The 22,658-nt window shown below is 38.9% G+C and overlaps 1 protein-coding gene across 2 annotated transcripts in view; it reads right to left on the minus strand.

Annotated features, from left to right (window-relative positions):
- Positions 1–621: 621 nt before the first annotated feature.
- Positions 622–22,658, minus strand: part of prkar1b (protein kinase, cAMP-dependent, regulatory, type I, beta) — a 66,048-nt gene continuing 44,011 nt past the window's right edge. For both annotated transcript variants that reach the window (XM_041973925.1, XM_041973934.1), the window contains 5 exons: positions 19,882–20,040; positions 13,806–13,866; positions 11,481–11,602; positions 3,528–3,609; positions 622–3,103 (listed from right to left, as the gene is read on the minus strand). In XM_041973925.1, coding sequence (XP_041829859.1) covers positions 2,931–3,103; positions 3,528–3,609; positions 11,481–11,602; positions 13,806–13,866; positions 19,882–20,040 — 597 coding nt within the window. In that variant the 3' untranslated portion in view covers positions 622–2,930. The remainder of the gene's footprint in view (positions 3,104–3,527; positions 3,610–11,480; positions 11,603–13,805; positions 13,867–19,881; positions 20,041–22,658) is intronic.

Consider the following 22,658-nt stretch of genomic DNA (forward strand, 5'->3'; position numbering starts at 1 on the left):
AGGTTTATTTCTACATTCAAGTGTGTTAGTGTATGTTGTCAAAGCAAAAATGTTTTATAGGTAAGAGAGTGTACATGTGTGGCAAGGGGAGTATTAAACACAATGTCAGCATGTTGGGGGCACATTCCTTAGTTGATTTAGTGGGCATTAAGATTAAGAGGAATGTGTCAAAGCTGTACAGGCTTTAAGCCTACTCTGGTGTAAACTGGCTGGGAGGAGCTCTGAGGCTTTCTGACAGCCCAGTCTGATGGATGACTGACACTTGGCCTATTGTGAGGAGGATGGAGGGAAGAGAAGAGTAGAGAAAGCAAGACTAAGCACAGGGAGGTAGAAAAAAAGGGGATATGCCTGTAGGAAAAAAACATGAGAAGTACTTCAGTAAAGGACAGTTAGTAAAAAAGGGATGTTAATTAACATATAACATTTAGAGGAGGTGTAGGCGTGAACTTAAAGGGCATGAGCTAAGAAAAGTGAAAGATGGGGAATTAAGTCCAGCCAGGAGAGGAGGAGACGATGCCAGGAGTTGTTATAAACTAAGGGGAAAAATGTGTATAATAGTCACACTCATGATGGGACAAAGAAGGCCTAATCATGAGAAAATAATGACTCAAATCAAAGGGATTTCAGAAGCTAATCTTTATTTGCCCAAGATGGTTTGATATTTTAAAGAAAAGATACGCAGAATACACAGAGACTCTCTTTTAAGGTCCCAAATACATCAGTCACTAGGTCAGTTGTGCAACTGTGACAGTTTGCTGTAGATCAAAGGAAAGCAACACAAGCTCATCTTTTTTCTTTTTTAACTATTTCTTATTTAGAACACAGAAGTAAAGTATTAAAAAGAGCTGTTTTATTGAGCCAATGTTACAAACTCTAAAATGGTGCAAAAGCTTTAATGTAGCACTACAACATCAAACAGAATGAGCTTAAAATAAAATAAATAAAAACATCAATTAAGATGTGTGTGTTTGTGTTGAAAGTTTATTCAGTCCTGAGACAGTGTAAGCATATAAACTATGGTTGTGTTTTTTCTGTTTCAGACTGTGACTGTGGACTGATAACACTACAGTGCCTTTGTAGTACAACAGCTCACAGGTCAGACTGAACTGCTTCAGTGAGTAGAGGGAAATTCTACTGCATCATTTAACTGTAAAATCTTAAAATTGTATATATTTTTTTAATATTTTGCATATTTTTCTCATTGTCAACTAATCTTATGGAAGGGCTAAAACCAACAAGTAAGTAATCCTACTAATAAGTGATTACGTGCTTCAAAATGGCTCTTCTGAGCCATAGTTGTTCAAAAACTAAAACATTTAAGTGAGCAACAGTTCCACAATATGCACTATGTTTTTAATTGAAAAAAAGACAGGCATTATAGCCAACCAACTAAAACCAGGGATCACTTTCCCTGTTTCCATAGAGCTGATACCCTCTTTTCTGGTATCAAGGCACCGCATGAGACCAAGAGACCATGATGAACTTTCACGTGTTACACCCATCACTGCAAATTCTCAGCCCAGCTGTGGTAGACTTTATAAACAACTTGTACACATATAAATCATGCAAATGTATTTTGCCCACACATAAACTGGCATGTATAAAAGATAAATGTGGGTAACTGACACATCTCAGAACATGTGTACATACTTTTTTCAGACAAGCCTAATATGCTGAAGGGGGGATTGTAAGTTGGGTCAAACATAATTAAACATTAAAAAAAAAAAATTCGTTCTTCCATGCATCCACTCATGGCTGAAGATTGAATAGTTCATACATGTTGAGTTTTTGCATATTATGGATAGAATTATAGAATTTATCAACAGAACAGCAGAAGAGGGTGAAAATGAGAAAAGAGCACAGTCCAGATGGTGCAAAGTATCATGTGTCTGCTACTTCATTATCAAGAGTTAAAAAAAAAGGTAACTCTTTACAATGTTCCATGTTTTTATGTTTCCCAAGATGTGCAAACGCCTCTGCTTTACAGGAATTACTCTCTAGAGACGGAAAGTTATTTCCATAATTAGTCTGTGGAGGTGGCCTTCATACTTCTTATAATTAAGAAACCCACTGCAGCAATGTTGTGGTGACAACAAACAGAGATCTATGGAAAGGATGAAGTACGTTGTGCTTTGGGTGCAAAGACAATACATTTTTAGTAGGATCAATTCAGTGTTGGCTTTGGTCTTTTCATGCAATTTGTCAACAATACAAAAAAATTAAAAAAGATCAACCTTGTAAGCATTGAAATCAACATAACGTCTAAAAACCTCTTGTCTGATATAAGCTGTAAAAGCATTGTTAAGAAGCAAAAAGATGAATGAAATAGCCAAGAATTTATTTAACTTTATATCTCTATAGCTACATTACATTTAAGGGAACAGAGGTCTGTGTAGTGCGTGCCTGATTTGATCTAGAAATGGTACCACGCACAGCCACAAGTGAAAAAAAGGCAAACAACAGCCAGCGAGCAAAGAAATGTGAACTCACTTCCTCACGCTGACATAAACATGACTTCCTGTGTTTCCTGAATTTATCTGTACCCTCCATAAATTACTTAAAAGTGCAAACACCATTATTTGCCAGTCTTGCATGTGCCATACAGCTGACACACTGTATGCATGACTCATTTACATTATATCATGAGTTCAACTATTACTGTCCTCACTCTGATTTTTACACCCTCACATGTTGTTTTGGACATAAAGCTACATGACAGTACAGATCAAGTCAAAGTGCACGAGGTCAAAAAAAAGAAATGCGCAAAATGGAAAAAAAGAAGGCAGAAAATAAGCGCCCTGTTATAATGGATGTAAAATCCACATTCTGAAGCCCATAACCTCATACCCCACGTTCCACCCACCCACTCACTAAAGCTCTGATGCTGAAGTTGCACAACCCCTGCTGGTAGGGCTCTGGGAGCCAGCATGTCACACGGTGAGGGAGATGAAGCTGTTGTATCTCTGGATGTTCCTTTTGAGGATCTCTGAGCACGGCCCCAGTACACGTTCAAAGCGTGGCCTGTCCAGCTTCACACACTTGAGGGGTCCACGCGCAACAACAGTGGCTGCCCTGGGACGGTTTAAGAGCAGGGCGATCTCACCTGGATGAAGAGGAGCAGAATGAAGAAGGCATTACATATTGATATCCAAACCTGTTGGGTCACATTTAGATTTTTTGCAATCAGCAGAAAAATAAAAGGAGTTCAGACATTTGAAGGAACATCATAATTAGACCAACATACAATGATTAGTCAATTAACCAAAAGCATTTTTTAGTCAATAATCAAAAGAATGTTTTAAAACCATTTTTTGTGGCGCATGATTATTCATGCAACAATTTAGTAAGAAATGTAACTTATGGTTGGCCTTTTTAATGCCACATTTACTATTTATGTTTCTGCCTGCACAATTTTCTAATGTGAAATAATTTGTGTAACACAAACTGAGGTTTGTTACACTAATTTTTCTTTTTTTTTTTTTTTTTTGGAGGGGGCTACCAAGCCGTGAGGCCTAGTGAACACTCACCAAAGTAGTCAGAAGGCCCAAGGCGTCCAACCTCCACATACTCCTCGTTGTCAGACCTACGCTGCAGAACAGAGGCTATTCCCTATAAGCAGAAAGAAAAGAGAGAGTTGAGGGAATTGAAGGAGACACAAAGGCAAGAGGAAGAACAGGATGAGAATGAGAAGAATAAAAGGAGGAGGGTGTATGTAAAACAGGGTTGGAGAAAGGAGGAGTGGGAGGGTATTTAGGAAGGATCTAAAAAAAATCATCAGGAGGATTAAGCTGAGGAGAAATTCCTTTGCTTCATAAAAGCACAGGTGCACAGGATTTAGTCCACTTTTCTGTGGGACAGACACCTGTTGCTTGTCTGCACATGAGCAGAAACGCATTTGTTTATTCCAACAGTCTATGTGATTAGAAATTGATTAGTTCTGCTTTATTTCCTCCAGAGTGTAGAAAATATAAACATCTAAGCTTATCAGAGGCTGAACTGATTGCTCTATGTCTCCATCACATAATCCCCTTTATCAGAATTCACAACTGCTGCTCCAGACTGAGGCTCCTCCTGTCCTTCAGTGACCCCTGGAAACTACTGCACTTTTGTGCAGACACCAAAAGCATTCTGTCCGATGGCACGTTGCTAGTAGATCACTGTTACTGTGCAGCTTCAAACCGACCAACAGTTCATCCTACAGAGTCCAAGTGGACTCTGTGGTCAGTCATGCTATGCATATCACCACCATCCAGTGGCTGTTGTTGTGGGGATGTGCATGCGTGTGAGTCATCTAAAAGAGTAGAAGAGAAGGAATATGATTTCCATGTGCTCTGCCTAACAGATGACTTACATATCACACTGTCAAGTTTTGCAGCTGTTGAAAAACTTCATGTGCGTATGAGAATATGTCTGATTATTCATTTTTTCCACACAAACAACCAAGCTTGTGTTTGGTGCTGTATTTGAATCCATATATTTTTAAATTTACATGTAACTGCCATGTTTAGGTGATCATAATGTAGACAGAGGTACAGTATGTATTTTGGCTGATAATGTCTGGACATTTACATGCTGCTGTAATTGATGCCAGGTAAGAATTCAGCAGGGGGGGACTTCCCAGCTTGTCTTGGACAGTTTTATATAACAGACTTGACCGTTCCAGCATTCTCACACTGTTTTTAATCCTTTTCTACTCTCTCTACTCCTTTTGCTGACCAGGCTAATAATTCTAAATATGAATGTAATGAGCTTTAATGAGAACTTCCAAACTGCCAGCTACTCTCTGCAAAAGTACAAAGGTGAGACTGTATTTTAGTAATAGGAACATGTGTGGCTTGCTGAGATTGTGCTAGATATGAGCTATGGATATGTGAGAAATACTGTGTGAGTGTCTTTTCCATATTGTGCCTGTCCAAACTGTGTTGTAATTTCTGTCTGGGGTCTCTTAACTGCTTTCTGCTTTAAAATAGAGCAATGATAATGCAGGTGACTGTTGCTGCGGATGATGTTATGAGACTTTACTGACATGTACATGAACATGCCTACATACAAAAAAGTATAGAGACTATATAAAGAAAAAAAAAACATTTTCTTCTGTCAGATTTATTCATTTTATTCATGAATGGTATCAACTCAAGCATTTTTTGAGAACTTCTGTGCAAAATCTAATTTCGGTTGAGTCACTGGAGTCAAGTCACCATGTAAAGCAACTTGCTGTATCTAAGGACACAACACGCATAGAAACAATTCAACATAAGAAAAAAAAAATGTTTTCACATCAACTGACTATTCCCATTTGCAACACTAAGTGATGTTGATAGGTTTTTAATGTAGTGAGTCCCCAGGACCCACATGTGGTGATTTATGTGGGTCCCCACAAAATTCAATGGGTTCCCAATTTAAAATATGTATTTCTTTCTATTTCTTATATTTTTCTATTTCTTAAATTGTAGCGTTAAAGTCCTTTGATGGCTGTATGGTACATGTAGTTATAATTATAGTTTATAGTTATAAATATATTTATATATGTGTATGAAATTAAACAAATCTGAAAAATTTATGACAAAACATGACAGTTTTCATGCTACTAGTCCGCTGACCAGCAATAGGCTTTATTTTTTTCTTCGTTGGCATTTTTGCGTTCTTCTTTTCTTGCTCGCACGAGAAAAACAGGATGTCGCTAGAAGCAGGATGTCTGTGCACACGCTGCCTGAGCCTGAGCATAACAAAATGGCAACTGCCATTCAAAGTATTTTTCATCATTGGAGCATGTTTTATTTATTTCATTACAGTAAATGTTAAAACATCGACACAAGCTCGTCATCGAGGAGTAGAAACGTAAGTTTACTACTATAAAGTTTGTATCTTTAATGTCTGAAATGAAATCCACGGTGAATGGTAGGGGTATTTTGGTAGGGACCAACCTGTACTATGTGTACAGATATCAAGTCTGTACATCTTTTAGATGCAGCGCTTGTCTGGTCTGCTGACAACAAAGTTTCTTTTGCTAGTTACTATGATTTTGTTGTTCAAAGATAATCGAAAAATAAGGTGCATCCCCGGGATGCATCAATAGAAAGTTTACCACATCCTTTCCAACCAGGAATGCAGGACGCATACCTAGCAACATCACTGAACACTGTTTTTTTCCTTTCCATTTTAATTGGGTGGTAGTGTTGTGTAAGAGCTTTGGTTTAAATTAGAATTTTGCACACAATACACATAAATGTACATAATAAAAAAAATATGTAGGCAAGAAAATAAGCACATGTCCAGATATAGCATGCAAAGATATACTGTATTATCTTTCCTTCCATAGCTGTGTACTTTCAATTAAACTTTTTGTACATATATACAAGCAGTGTTTACACAGTCTTAAAGGAAGTAAATGTTATTGGAAAGTGTGAATGTTTACTTGTGTGTAACTGTGCGTGGGTTTTTATTGGTAAAGCACAAGTTTGGCAGCCTGTCTGATTACTCGTCATAATCAAACAGCAAAAAGTCCCAGCAGCTGAACTGATCACAGAGTTTTATCGAATGAGCATAAAGGTAATGACCACATCTGCTACTCTGGATTTTAAAGCTTTTTCAGACTGCTGCTCTGTTCATTAGAAAAATGCAGTAGAATAAAGGCTTACGTCTCATTCTGTCTATGTCTCGTGTCTCAATACACACACTGCTGTGTGTATCATGGACCTTTTATGCTAATACATTTGCAGTACCACTTTAACTTTAGAGATTGGCACCCCAAACAGACAAGCTACGTCAAAGCACCTTCTCCAAGGTAAAATACCACTCCAAAAGAGCTGTTGCACAAAGATTGGAGGATTCATTTTTCCAGCTAAAGTTATTTTTTTGCTGACCCACCTTCATTTCACACAAAGTATTATGTGAAATGAAAGTGTTTAACGCAGCCAAGTGGCCCGTAGATTACATCACTGCCTCTCTTAGCTACCATTTATTATGCTCCCACCTAATAACATATCTATTCCAAGCATTTTTATCATTAATCATTTTAACATAAAAATATATAATAAATATACTATACTATATAATAAAAATAAATAAATATACATTTTTTTTAATCCAAGGGAATTTTTATCTGTTCTGTTAAGAAAAGCTCTGCAAACAAAAAGAGATTATTATTAAAATTATACAGGCACTGAGTGTAATGTTTAATCTCTCTCCTTTCAGTTTACGTGGGATAGACATAAATAAACTGTAAACTAATGACTGACCGCAGGAAGTGTTAACATTGTAGTAATTTAGTATACATTTTAAATTTCCCTCCTTCCCACTTAAAAAAGTATTTTTGGCATATTTATAAAAGTCCTAATTTATTACTAAAGCCTGTTCATATTGCACTTTGACACATTCCTGTCTTGATCAACTTAATTTCTACCTCAGTTAAGCACACACACTTTTTTTAATATGCTCACATTCCTAAATTTCTGGAACTTATGGGTGCAAAAAAGAAAGAAAAAAAAAAGAAAAATGGAGATGTGAATGGAGAGGGAGTAAGGCAGAAGGGGCACTGAAACTCCTGTGTTTACATCTGGTGGAATACTCTCCTTTCCATTCATGTCCAAACAAAGAGAGTGAAACAGTGCAGCACCAGAACTACAGTAGTTCGTTCTTGAACCTGGCTCATCCAGTGTGGTCCAGATAACCATCTCATACTGTACCACCCCAGTGGTAGCACTCTGCTCCACAGATATGTCTTTTATAAACACTGGAGAGCTTCCTCTGCCTGCTCAACACAAGCTGTGCAGGACTCCTAACAATAAAAGACTAAAGCTGAGGTCAGCCACAGAAAAAAAAATAAACAGAGGATATGAACGAATGAGAATGAAGCAATAGAGACACAAAGAAAGGAATACTGTGTGCCAATTAAAGCAGCCACAACAAATCATCTGTACCTCAACAGATACTTAATCACTGGCCACAGTACTTAAGGCAAATTGCAAATTCACATCCATTTATTTGCATCAGTTCTTAAACAAATGTACCGTAGTCAGAATGTAATGCATCAGCTCAGGGTGAAAAGTCAAAATTTAACATGTTGCGTGAATGAGAACCACTGAAATGACAACACGCTCAGAGGAAAAGATAAAGGGGCACAGGCAGATGAAGGAAGGCGATATCCTGAGTGGCCCGTTCATGGGGCCACCCTGCATCAGCGGAGTCTGCACCTTCTCATTCAAACACTAACACCCACAGCTCACTTACTAAACCCTTCAGCAATTCTCACAAAATTGTTCTCTCTCTTCTGTGCAGCAACCCGATGGCTGCTCTTAAAGGAGTTCAAAATGGTTTAACTCAATTAAGACCTGTTAATCTTTAACTAGCTTGTTCTAACTGAATTTCTCATGTCCATAAAAGCAATGTTGAAATTCTATTAGCTAAATTGCTTTTCAGCAAATACATGTATGGTACAGGCTAACACCAGGAGATACTATACTGTTGAAAACCCACAACAGAATCCTTTAGACCCTGTCAGTGTGACTAGTTTTGTGGGAGTCTAAAATGAGAATGAGAAATAACTCATGAAAAACTGATTAGGTTGATGAATAAAAGAGTTTAGCATATATTCATAAGAAACGAGTGAATGCAGTGAATATCTATCACAGGATTTTACAGAATTATCAACCAGAGGCATACAGTACATGCAGCCACTGAAAATGCATGAGTTGGGCTAACGAATCAAATCACACTGCTTTAACTGCATCTTGTTGACATGAGTTCATTTGATTAAAAATATTAGTAATAAAAAGGTTATATTTTTGCAACATTTTAACTTCATTTTCACATTCAAATGGTTGAAACTGTCTCACAGAAATAACATAATTTTAACATTTTTCAAACCTACCATATTCCTTAAGTTCCTAGTTTGCATGTGTGCAGAATAAAAAAGCACACACATGCTTCTTAACATTTTATTAAACACTTTAATGAAAAGCTGTGCAACCTTCTACCATATTTGGCTTTTTTTTAAATTCTTGTTTACTCATATCCTTGTGTGATAAGACAGTACAGCTGGGCATGCACAGAATACGCTTTAAAAAAAAAGAAACAAACAAAGCTTGTGTATATTACTTCCAGTGGAAAGTGGGCTTCTTGCATGGAGCTGTGGCTTTGCACGGCTGCGTTAATTTCCTGTGGTGAAGGGTTTACAAGCTTAAAATGTATTCATTATTATTTTTGTAGATCAATTATACCTTAACAGGTCTTTAATTTGACTTATGATACTATTATGAAGATTAATTACACAATGATTATTTTCACATGCACAGCAATGATTTATCAGTGATTCAAAATACATTTAGATCATTTAGAGGTTGAACTTATCTTATAGCGTGTTGCAATATTTTAGGGTCAATGAGACAAATGAACACTTTTGTTCCATCACTGCTTCCTTGTATACATCACAACACCTTGTTGTAACTCTTTGCCTTGTCTGTCTGTCTCATTTTCTTAATTTGATCATTATTATAATGGAATTAAGAAATTTAATTTCTCCGTCTCTTCACTTCATTTTAAAGCAAAGCTGGCACAGCTTAAATAAATTAACTATCCGTGCATGTTGGGGAGAGAAGAGATTAAAATGAAAGAGGATGTTGCAAAGGAAGATGAGGCTGAGTTTTCATGACCTCGGATCCTGTAAAGGCTTGTTTTGTTTGAACAGTACTAGAAAAAAAAAGTAAACATGCCACTTTTCATTAAGGCCCCATTCCTCTTGCCTGGTAAAGAAAGTGATGTCTCTATACCTCCCTTTTGTTTCCCATAAGCAGCATGTAATTAGTGATTGTGGGGTTTGTCTTAGGCTGAGCCACCAAAACCGCAGAAATCACAGAAAAGAGTGAGAAAAGACAGATTAAGAAGATGAGAGAAATGGGAGTGCCTGACATCTCAGCCTTATGCACAGTAATAGTCAAAGAAAAAAACTAATGAAAGTTATGCACATGAAGAGAAAACATAAGAAGAGAGGATAGAGAGTGCTATAACTTACACATCCAAAATCCTCTTCTGCCTCTTTACTTGTGGTCCTCCACTTTACCCACATGTCCCTGCCCTCTTTGACTCATCCTTTTCTTTCTGTCTCTCTCTCTCGTCTCCCTCCCTGGAGGCTGGGTGTCCTGACCTCATGTGAAAGTCAGCAACACACATTCCACCACAGTCCACTCTACTCTGGGAAAGTCAGGCTGCATGAGACATGAGGTTAAAGAAAGAACTCAACCGCTGCTGGGTGCAGTAGTAGGTGGAAAAAAAAGAGGATATGCAAGGCGCAAGATTAATACATGTAAACATTTTCAAACCGTGTTATGTATGTAGGAGGAAGTAATACTTTGACCTCCATCTTAATGATATGAGTGGATGCACCGTGACAGGTACAAGCAAAAAAAACTCACCAACACCTAAACCACAAACTAAAATGTACTGGCTCCCTACACTCACTCTTTGTCTCGCTTCCTTTTTTAGTTCTTCATCCATCCTTCCATCCTGTGAATCCCCAGATTGCTTTGCATATTTTCCATGTTTTTCTTCTCTCTGGGATGTAAAAGTCTCAGATTGATGAGTCATACACTGCTGATTGCAATATGTCCCCTTTATTTTTCTTTTTTTTCCCACAAACTAGCTTTTTGTGATTTCTGTAGCTTCATTTTGAACCTTTACAACTTCACCATGTGTGATGAACTTGTGCGATTTTATCTTATCTTATCTTATCTTATCTTATCTTCATGAAAGAAGGATGAAAAAGAGAGAAGTGTCGTGCTGGCAGGGTACAGGTGAAGAGAGTATGAGGGTGGGTAAAATCGGGATAAGGACTGATACACCACTCAGCACCCTAAGCAAAATTCACTTCCAGCATAACCACTCCTATGACTGCAAACAAACCACAGCTTTCCAGGAGGTCTGATGGATACAGAGCAAATTGGAAAGATGTAATACCTGACAGATTGAGCAATAATGTAGTAATTTCAGACTGTAACCAACAAATAAGTCTGAAACGAGAGGAAAAAGCAGAAGGAACGCACAGAGGCAACAGCAGATTGTCCCCCCACCCCCTCTAGACAGAACCCTCTTGACTTGACCCTGGTGAAAGCTGTATAAGTATGGAGTTAATCAAAAGTGTGTTAGGATGACAGGCAGGGGGCCCTTCATGAAGCTGTGCCAGGGGCCCCAGTTCCACAAAGCATGCAGTGTTAGAGGGACTATTCTCTGCACAGGAACCGTGGTTGAGGGATAGGGCAGTGGAGCACCACCAGATAGTCTGTCTGCTGGTGGCAATAAACTGGGATCAGTTCCGATGTCAGCAAAGAGCCCACCAACATTTTTACATGACATTTTCATCAATCCCCGTGCCTACTTGATGACATCTACAAGGTCTCAGGACCCATATGTCAACACTTGGAACTCACAGGAAATGTGACACAACAGGAAAATGACCTAACATACTGCTGTGATATGACAGACCGTACCTCGGTTATTATGAAGAAGTCATCACCAGGCTCTCCCTGCACCACAATCTTCTCTCCATCCTCAAACTGAACAGGCTCCAGAGCATCAGCCACAGTTAGACGCTCCCACTTATCCAAAGACTCTGTGAATGGAGAGCAAATATCTGTCACTTAAAACACGGATGAGTGCAGCAGCATATGCACAAACTTACATTCATTTCTGTTCATGATCTAAGTGGCTGCTTCTCCGGTCGACTGGTGGGCTAAATCCCATCTCAGCTAATCCAGTCATTCATCAGGAACCATTATATCTTAGATCCTCTGACCACTCCCTCGTTTCATGGAGGCCCACAGAGCTTAAACACCTTGAAATTGACCCCATTTTTGTCCTGCTAACTCCGGATTGCGATGACAGAGATATGTTTTTATCCCTCAAGACAGTCAAATATCCTTTACTCTGGGTAAATTACAGCGGGCAAGATCATCCCGTACTTGGTAAAGTTTAAGCTCAATCTAAAGCACTAGACTAAATAAAATTGATGTTGCTTTTATAATCAGTGGTTTGAAAGGTGAAATGGCACCTTATTTAAAATTAATATTTCCTTTCCATTGTTATATAGAACCACACGTGAACTAAATAAACATAATATGACCTGAAAAAAACTGGGATATCAACTTTGTAGCTCTTTGCAGCCAGATGGCTTTTCAACTATCCAACCACAGGAACAGTGACATGGTTAGCCCAAAATATTTCTAGAAGCTCTTGAATTTTTCACAGAAAACCAAAAGTACTGTTTTGTCACACAATTTACTGGAAATAAAATACTTCTACTAAATGAATTTAAAGCAAGTCAGAATCTATATTTAAAGTAAAAGAACCCACAAAATCATTGTATACCTTTACACAGAAGTTTCCCTGATGAGTTCGCCCTTCTCTCACACTTCAGCAGATTACTGTGGCCTAATCTTAACAGTCTATACATGCACATGTGGAATGTGACTCATCTGCAGTGAAAACACTCCTTATCCTCAGCTTAGTCTAGATGAAAAGATGATTCATTGTTTTGATTTAGCTAAGACATGAGTTAGAGGTGTAAAACTACAGCAGGATCTCTTTGTCTGGAACTATTGTCTCCTGATGTGCTCAGTAACTAATACTAGTGTATCTATTTGTGTGTGTGAATGAATGTATATGTACTTAGGATTAACTAAGATAGGTCTGGTAATTTGGAGGTGTCCAGTGTCCCTTCTGGTGGGGCCGTGGTGTCTGCCCGACCCAGATGGATGTCTTCTGTCTGGCTGCAAGCCAAAGGCAGTAGGTCCCATAGTGGTGATCCTTAATGGCAAGGCAAGTAACGTGATACACAAATGTCCTGACTAAAGAACCTACATTTTCCGCTTCGCCAAGCCTGCACCCACTTAGATCACCTTGTTGCACACATACATAGTAAACATCTAGGAGACTGACCACTGGGAAACCTGTTTTGAGTGTATGTGTGACGAACATTTGTTTTTTCTGCCTTCACTCCACGACTTCAAGGGCTTGTACCTAATTTCGTGGTTATCTCAAAAATCAAAGACAAACAAAAACACCTCCACCCCCTGCTCCTCCTCCAATTCAGAGAGGCTGAGCAGAGAGGCAAAGCGACAGAAAGAGGGATGAAGAGCGGTAAAGCATTTCGACGAGGGAGGCGGGTGTTTGAATGCAGGCCTCAACAAGGCTGTCAAAGAGGGAGCTGTGGAAGAAAGGAGGCGAATGAAAAGAGAGCAGACCTCAGAGATGTTCTCCTAAGACCAGAACTGAGTGTATGGGTTTACTCACCCAGCTAATAACTCTGTACAGGGGGCATGGCCCTTCTCTATACACCGCACACACATGATCAAGTGGAAGAGGTTGAGATGTCAGTTCCTATTGCAACTCAATTTGAAAGTCTGAATGAACCTCACTCGCCATCCCTCCAAAATCCAGTGGTTGGTGTTACCCAAATTCCAGTAGGAAAGAGAGGCTTAACTTAACTACCTATTCTTTAATTGTTCACATAGAGGCATGGAAGAGTGTGACTGGCTTTAAGCATAAACAGTATGAGCAGATTAAGAGTGTACACACAGGCCTTACTTGTGTGACAACGTGTGCCTGTGTTTATGTGGGCTAATCTATGGTATACGTTGATTTAACGGCCTGCACTTTGGACCCTTTGACCTATTTGAAATTAACTCATAACACAGATGAACATGCAAACACATTCATTATTTAACATGTACATGAATGCAGAAATAAATAGGACTACACCCACAAGAAAAAAAACACATCTTCATTCAATTTTACAGTTTAATACACATACTTACCAAGGATGGAGACCTTGCTGAGAAACTCTTCATACATCTTTCTCTTTCTCAGAGTGCTGCCCTATAAAACAAACACATGAAACATATTACCAGTTTAACACACTCCTTTGTATGCTAACACTGCTATTAGACAATTTAATTATTCTGTAAAATGCCATCTGTGTGTATAGATTTGAGGGTGTAGAACCCATTTATTGTAAGATACAAGATACAGTTTTGTCTTCTTCCACTTTTATCATTTAAGAATTAGTGAAGTCTTGTTTTTTATACTTTTTTAATCCTAAAAAATACATATTTTATATTTTGCAGCTAAAACCGATTTTTTTGTTCAAATTCATATTTACTGACTGTTCCGGACACATTTTGCTCATTCATTGTTTCTCTAAAGTCTTTCCCAGCAGCAATTTATTTGCCACAAACTGACCTTTAAGGCTGGCTTCAAATGTAACACACAGCCATGGTCAAATACCAACATTACAAACTGAAGCTACAAGATAATCTGTGATTAACAGATCATAGTTCATGGGGGCATGTACAAAGGTGTGCATGAGATATGCTGTAATGTTTATTGCATGTGTGTGTGTCTGTGTGTGTGGCCCACCCCACCCACCAGGCAGGGGACTTTCCCCTCTCTGGCTATGCCATGAAAATCAGGTGCTTCCTGACAAGTCTAAACCCAGTGGACCCCTTCTCTAAAAGCATTTCTCCTTCACTGCACAGAACCACTCAGAGAGAGTAGAGACATGAAGAGAGGAAAAAACTGTGAGGGACGCTGATCTTGTCCACCCCGTGTCTGCGTTTGCATATGGAAGTGATATATTGAGGCTCGGGGTGTCTTCAATGCATAAGTGCATGAGTCCCGCTGCTGCCTCTAATTTCATATAATTTCACATTTTGTCTTAAAAGGAGAGCAAATCTTCCCAAGTGAGTCAACGTCAAACTCAGAATTGTAAACAACTTGATTAAAGGAATTCTAGCCTGCACTGCCTCCCTCCTGGATAGATGAGTGTGTGTCTGTGCGCAGTCTGTTTTTAGTTCTGCCACTTATGTTTTGCTGCTGTCGCTGCAGGAACGAAATTTGCTCATATGCGAGCAAATACACTTTCAAACTCTCACAGCCTTTACACAAAACTTACAGAGCTTAAAGGCTTACCTTGCGTACATAACAATAAATTATATTAGTAGGTCTGATTAATGTGACTGCAGCAGGTTGTGTTGGGTACATCTGCATAATGAAAGCAATGCAGGCATGGACTAAGGTTGATGGAAAGCAAATTATGCATGTCATAATCTTTTAATTAAAAATTGTGAAGTTTTCATGTATTTAGTTAGTGAACATAATTTTCTCTTTGCATCTACTTGGGAGGCCTGAACACATATGCCATGTATAAAAATCTCCGACTCTTCTTCTTGGCCCTTATGTGTTCACTCCTCTTGTGCATTAAGATGAACCAGCCTCCGTGTCTGTTTGCTGTCTTTGAGGTAGAATCATCAAAGACTTGAGGTGTGGAGCAAAGCCAGACTAAACCAACTGTACCTTACGCCTCATCTCTATCACCTTCATCTCTGTCCAATGTGAAACACCACCCCTGCACACCCTTCATCGCGCTTTGTTTCTTGGTGTAATTTTTCCTTGTTTTCTTTTTGTCTTGTGTTCTGTTTGTTGACAGTGGTCTGTCAGTTTGTTAATGGCTTTGTCTGTAAGTGTGTGTTTAAATACCAAGACGACACGAACTAGGTGGGTATTGTATGAATACAACACAATGGAGAGAGTGTGTTTATGACAGAAAAGGGTATTACATTATTTGCTTAACATACTCCTGGATAAGGAAGGTGGTGAGATGAGTGGGTGTGGTGGGGTTTGACAGGGCGCCTTGGTTTTATATGATACCATGACATACTCATCGTGACATACTCATCAAGTGTCTCAAATGGATTAAAAAAAAATATTATGACCATTTTTTGCCGCTGGGTGTGTGATATACAGTAAAGTCAAGGAAGATTAGTATTAAGTGGTCTTTCAGGGTCCTCGTTAACATGGATGAACTCTTGGACCCTGCTGAGATTTGTTATATTCAATATCAATCAACTTGTAAAATGTCATAAAGCCTGCAGCATATACAGATGCGGAGACCACATTCACTTTATACAAAAAACTTGTTTTCATTAAAGAATGTTTTAGTATTGATTACCTTTAATCAGAATCCAGTAATCACTTATGGAGAAGTAAACACAGGGGTTGAAATTAGGATGGCAGGTCTTTAGACCATTACCGCCCCCTGAGTTAATCAGGTCATATGTCAAGGCAAGTGGAGCAACTGACTGAAAGGAAAGAGAGTTGAGACATTAACAAAGCTAAGTCAGATGAGAACTCCTCTACCTAGCCTGTTTTTGGCAAATATCTGGTGGCAAGAAAATGCAGTTGATTAAGTTGAATTCAGGCTACAGTAGCAGGAAATTCAAGACAGTAGTGCCCTCATGTCTTAATGGGCAAACTGCATTCCAAGCCAATTGTTATGTGTCGCTGTGTCTTTTTTGTGGGTGGCATGACCGGTCTATGTCTGTAATTTAGTTATTGAATCTTGGGCTGTGTAATGGTAATTTAATTGAATCTTGAATTCCATGAAGTGATTAATTGGTTTGCCTGGGAAATCTGGTAACTGTAAAAGGTGTCCTCAAGAAAGACCAGCTCTTTGGAAATTTCTAACATCTGGTTTTGTCCAATAACCAACAAGAGTTAAAACAAATTTTTAGCCTAGCATCCAAAGATATAGAAAAAAATGTTATGCAACAAAAATGCTTATTTAATTGCTCAAGAAGATGCTTCTTGAAACATAAATAGTCCCTAAGTGTGAACCGACAGCAAGACAGGGAAGCAGATGTGAAAACAATTAAACTGATGGCAATGCACCTTACGAGCTTCTAACTAACTAGCTGCAGACACAGGCACTCAGTATAATGTTGGGAAGTTACTGGGAAGCACACAAACACACACATATTTACACAAAGGGGGAATGTGCATTGTGTTGGCCAACAATGTTGCCAGAATACCACACTTTGTAAAAAAAAAAAAAAACAGCTTTACAAATCATTGACAGCAATAATTAACTACAGGTTCACATAATTGAATTCTGTTTCACCCCATCTTACCCCCCACCACCACTGCTGCTGGAAGGAACGAAGGAATGAGAGCTGCAGAGAGTGAGAATCCTCTCAAAGAAAGGTTACCCGGGCAGACTGCGTCGTCACTTTAGCTATGCGCTTAAGAGGTGACATGAGTGCTAGACAGGCCAGTGCCAACTTTACACTGAGCTGAAAGGTCCAAAAACACTTTTTTTCATCTCTGGTAGTTCTGTTTAACATAAAACAGAATTTTCTCTGCTAGCACTGCAAAAATAAACAAAACAAAACAAACAAACAAACAAAAAAACTGGTAAATTGGAGTTGGTCTAATTCGTTAGCAGTAAGTAACTTTTGAGGAGGTATCTAGCAGGAAAAGATGCTTACACAGATGTTCACACATGTATAATAATAAGTCATTCTAACAGCACACAAAATATGTGTGTGCATGTGAGTGAGTATGACCCCCAAGGCAGGGCACCTAATGTTTCCACTTTAAACATTTGGACATTCAGACTAGATAAGCTCCTGGAGTGGGAAGTGTGTGGGCCTTTTTTCTCCTTCACAGTCTTCATTCACTCTATACCACTTTTACTTTTTTCCCCTTTTTCAGTCTGGGAGTAGTAGTTCTGGAGAGACATTAAAATGGGAGGATAGACTCCCGTGTGTATATATGTCAGAATGTGCATGCAAGTGTGTGTATTTGCAGTAAAAGATAATGAATTCAACTGTTTTAAGTGTTTAAGGAGTCTTAAGTGGTTGAGAAGGAGGAAATATTGCAAGTAAAAGACCATGAAAGATGAGTGTAGCGAGTCTTCTGCTGTACTTGTTTATTGCAAGGTCATACATCATACTTATTTCTGAACTGTTTCATGGAGGGCTACGATTGGTCTATGTACGTAAGGTTTAATGTTCCATTTGACCTTGTAAGAGTCCTTGTAAATTGTAGGGTAGTTTCTTCTGAATGATGAAAAATGGAATTCAAATTGTCCTAGTGAGAAATTTTAGAGGGTGCGTTACATACTTCAGAATTAAACATAATAAGATTTAAAAGCTTCAAAAATTTCTTTGACAGACATTAAACAAACACGTAACTTTTAGCATTGGTTGCACTGGTGCGCCAAACTTTTTAATTTGGGTACACGAGCAAAAAGTTTAGGTGCACCCCAAATTTTACAGCGCCACTTTCAGCAGCTCAGCAATAATGAGGTTAAGAAAAATGTTAGTCTTTAATGGAAGCATGAATGTTAAGTAGAAAAAAAACATTTAAAAAAAAGTTCTAGCTTCACGGAATTGAATGGAACTAAACATTTTAAACTTTGAAATGGCTCATGAGGTTGTGCTGCTTCTGGCAAATTTCCTTTTGGATTTGCGATTATTATTATTATTATTATTATTTTGTACTTATCTACTTGGATCTGAATTTTGTAAAAGAAATCTCCTCTTTGGCTTTATTAAATACCATGGTTTTGGCTACTTAAACAGCCAGAAACATCCAGGCTTTTTGTTATTGTTTTTTTGTTTAATTTTAATACAGAACAGTCTCCAGGTGCAGCTCAAACACACTGAGTGATGCAGGATGCTCTCGTTTTCTGGCAACGTTTATCAGCCAGTATTTTCTCACTCTAATGCTTCTCCAGAAACAGATGCAGCTCTTTCAGTTTTTCTAGACCTGCGTTGTGTTGGATTTCAAATTTTTTTTTTAAATAACTTCTTATCCACCCCTGAATTTCTGGGGGAGACCTCATCCTGGTCAGTGGAGGTGATGTCACACAGACGGGGGTCTGCAGAGGTCAAAAAGCATTCAACTCTGATCCAGCTTTCCTCATTCATTTTCATTAACCATGGTGAAAACACTTCCTGTAAATTAGTGAGGATAATAGATAACCAGCACACATAAGCAAATTCCACCATATTCCACATTTTGTGATTGATTCCAGTTTCCAGACTGATTGTTCTCCACCGTATCGGACATCTAATGCACATCGGTCTTGATTTCAAACCAACATACAACATGGTGTTTAACTGTGGATCACAGCTGATCAGAGGTGAAGACCCACCCCTTCTCTCACGTCTCTCAAGGTGTTATTGTTCTCTGAGCTCAGGTAGGGAGGGACAGATAATAAAAGCCATTCATTCAGACCCGTAAAATATTGGTGCACTGGTGCAACCAAGAAAAAAAGTTAGTCACACTCAACAAACTGGTCAGACTTTAGAGCCCTGATGTATGATCTCAGAACTTCTTGGTGCTTTCTGGTGAACCAGCTCACGTTCACACCAGTTTAACCAGTTTAAGTCATCACGCTCCATTGTAACCTATTTTTTCTCAAAATAAAGAATATATTCTGATGGCCAGATGAGTTTCATGAGTGCTGCCTCACTTGACCGCAGTCGTTTCTCCTACTCGGTGCTATGTCTCTGAGGAGCTGAACTAAATCAGTTGTCCTGCCACAACATGTGAATACGTTCTGGGTCTGATGTTGCAAAACCGAACCAGTTCTATTTAACTGATAACATGATGCCTTTATGGGAACAAGCACTTCATTAGCGCCTGTGTTTAGCTTTGATTGTATTTGTGTGCATGCTCACAGATGTGTCTGTCTTTGTGGGATAGGGCCTGGGAATGGGCTCAGTTCACTGCTAACTACTGAAGCCCACAGAGAGTTAGCAGGGCATATCAAAGGGGAAAAAACCCTTAATAAAAATAAAACATCACAATTGTCCAGTCCACATCAGCCTATTATATATGTGAATGTGTTTGTTAGTTAAGGTGCAAATAACAGTATTACAGAACATGCAACTGAATGAATACATTTAAAGTATTTCTCTAGCAGAATTTCAGATGCCTTTTATTTCAATGCTGTTTTTTTTTAGTGCGCATTATTACCTTGATACCTGGTCTCCACAGGGCCACAGTGATACACAGTACTACATGTCAGTTTGTAGACAGTCATACCATGAGGATGCGTCGGTAGCTGTCTCGGTCAATGCCCCACAGTTTAAGATCAGTCTTGGCCTTGACGGTGGCAGCTCTGGGAGTCCCATAAATCAAGGCCAGCTCTCCAAAACTACCTCCTTCTCCAATATTTGTCACCAGCTCTCCATTTACATAAACCTGCAGAGAGAACAGCAAGATGAGTGATGTGATGGACAGGGTATTACAAGCTGAAGTGCTTTAAAGAATACTCCAAAGTTTTTTTTTGGGGGGGGGGGGTTGTTTAAAATGCTTACTAGGGTTTGCTCTGTGATCTAAACTAAGCCTTAAGATGAGTCCCTCTTAAAGGTTCTCTGTCCTTCCTATCTCTTCATCAGTTCCTTTTATTTTCTTTGTCTTGTCTTGTTTGAGCCTTCTCTGTGATCTGGGAGTAACGGTCAGAGAGCTGTGGTAGACTTTGTGGGTCAATTCCAACATCTAATACACACACAACTCACAAAGCTGATTACTTGCATGCACACACATGCAGTACTCCATTCAGGCCAACCTCTATAGATCTACAGACAATTCAACCTCAGTGAAGCTGACCAAGGCTATCTCTGAGGCCGTTACGGTTTCACCTGTCAACACACTATCCCCTATCTTGTTGACTTAATAGCACAGAGTTGGGGAGGAAGGGAGAGACAGAAGGAGGGAGTGAGGGTTTACTGGTGAGAACTCTCAGAATTGTTGGAAGCTCTTATTCAGATTCAGAGTAGACCACAAGGGACTCATCCTTCACTACAAACTGGAATGGCTTCAGAGAGCAGAGTGCTGACTATGGTTACATCAAGCTTAGAACAATTATCTGAATGTTGCAAAAGTCACAGCATACAAGTGGTAATAGTTTTACTGCACTTTCCAGTCCAGTCTTCACAGTCATACATACCATCCCATAAAGTTTCACAAACACTTTGATTCAGCTCTTGGACTGATAATGTTGTTTCACACACATAAACTAGAGCAAGAGCATTAGTGAAGTACAAACTTGCAAAGAGGGTGGCAACTAAGAACTCAGATTGATGATTGTATAAAGACTGACACAAATCTCAAACATATGTTGTCTTTTAGTTGTAAAAGGATTTTCAGTATGTTAATATAAGCAGCAAGTTGTGTGTAGCTGGTTGCATATTTGTGTTGGTGATTATTCTGTAACTATCTGTAAATTCTAAAGTCTTGTTTACCCTAAATATTGATAAAATAAGTCTCCAATCTTAAAAATATTGCTCGTTAAGAGAAACCTACTTCAATAAATCATAAAATATCACACATATTTCACTGAACTGCACTCGAATTTAAATTACAACCACAAACACTAGTTTCATTCCTAATAAGGTTATTCTGCACTTTGAATGAAAGCTTTTATTTCTTTTGTGGTGCACCCGTAAATAAATACAGGCCAATGTCTGTAAGTGAATGGATTTCTATGCAGACATGGAGGGGTGTTTACATTAGTGGCAGCTTTCAGGCAGTTTATGGGATGCTGGCAGATTTACACCCCTGTCTAATGAGAGACATCTCCACACTCGAATAACCTCGGCACTGATCTTGAAGCAGTTTGGTGCCAGGGCTGTGGCTGGGAGACAGCCGCTGTCTGTACAGATGTAAGAGTGGATGACGGGGAGAGGTGAGGGAGACACAGAAAAGCATGGCTGGGGTGAGTTTCTAGGATAGTCTTCCCACAATTTGGGTGCAGGCTGACAAGGTTCTGTGGGAGCAGATTCACTGGTGGCAGCAGTGAGCAGACCTCATCTGGTTTAACACATTCAAGGAACAATTAAGACAGTAACTCTGCCGCTGTGGGATAGAGCATCACTTCAGCTGTGGATCTAATGGAAAATTATAGCAGAACAGGCTTAAGGAAACCCTGAAAGTAAGTGCAGAAATATAAAATAAAAGTCTGATATGCTGCAACTGCAAGCAACAAAAATGACCATGTTCTGATTTAGTTAGAGAGCATTTCAAGAACTTAAAGCAAACAGGGCCCTCAACGTGATTAAGTGTTCTCAACTAACTGTCTGATAAAAACCGCAGACTGTGAGATTAGTGGTAAAAACAAAAACAGTGTTACCCATTAAAAAGTCTTGTTTGTGAGAGAATGGTTGTCAAAAGCTCAGCATCAGATGTTACAAACTTACCCGAGGCAAGGAAAAAAAAAGCGGGGAATTTCTCCACACTGAAATGAAGCTACAAAATTCTATTTGACAGGCAAAATTTTTATCTTTGTATTTGTCATGCTTGACAAGTTCGGGTGGGGAATGGCTCATGTTCAGTGTGATAAATTTACAGTTTCTAGATACAGTTTTAACTTCACTTTAGTGAATTTCCTACTATTTATCTGACCTAAATATAGCCTTGAATGAAGAAAACAAAATCCTCTACTATAGGCTCACTTCTCTTTCACAGGAATCTAGAAATAGATCCCATTACTTATCTAATCACATTTGACAAGGTACTATCTGAAACAAAGGAAGTCAGCACAACAAGATTTAGAGTTAGTTGTTATGCAGTCTCTCTATCAAGGCACCATCTGAATATTTCTGTTCCTTCTTTCTGTGTAGGTGGGTCAGTGATATTGGCAATCTTAGTCAAGCTTGCCAACCTGTTTCTCTCCTCTTACCCGCTGCCTCTGTGTTCACTGCAGTAAGCTGATAAGGTCACTTCCTGTTTAACTTTCCATCCGCTCCCGTTTTATCTCTCCACTTAACTCTATCGCTCTGTGTCAGGCTTGCTAAGACAAAAGATCTTCTCAGTTTGAG

The sequence above is a fragment of the Melanotaenia boesemani genome, chromosome 2, assembly GCF_017639745.1.
Source record: "Melanotaenia boesemani isolate fMelBoe1 chromosome 2, fMelBoe1.pri, whole genome shotgun sequence".
Lineage (NCBI taxonomy): Eukaryota > Metazoa > Chordata > Actinopteri > Atheriniformes > Melanotaeniidae > Melanotaenia > Melanotaenia boesemani.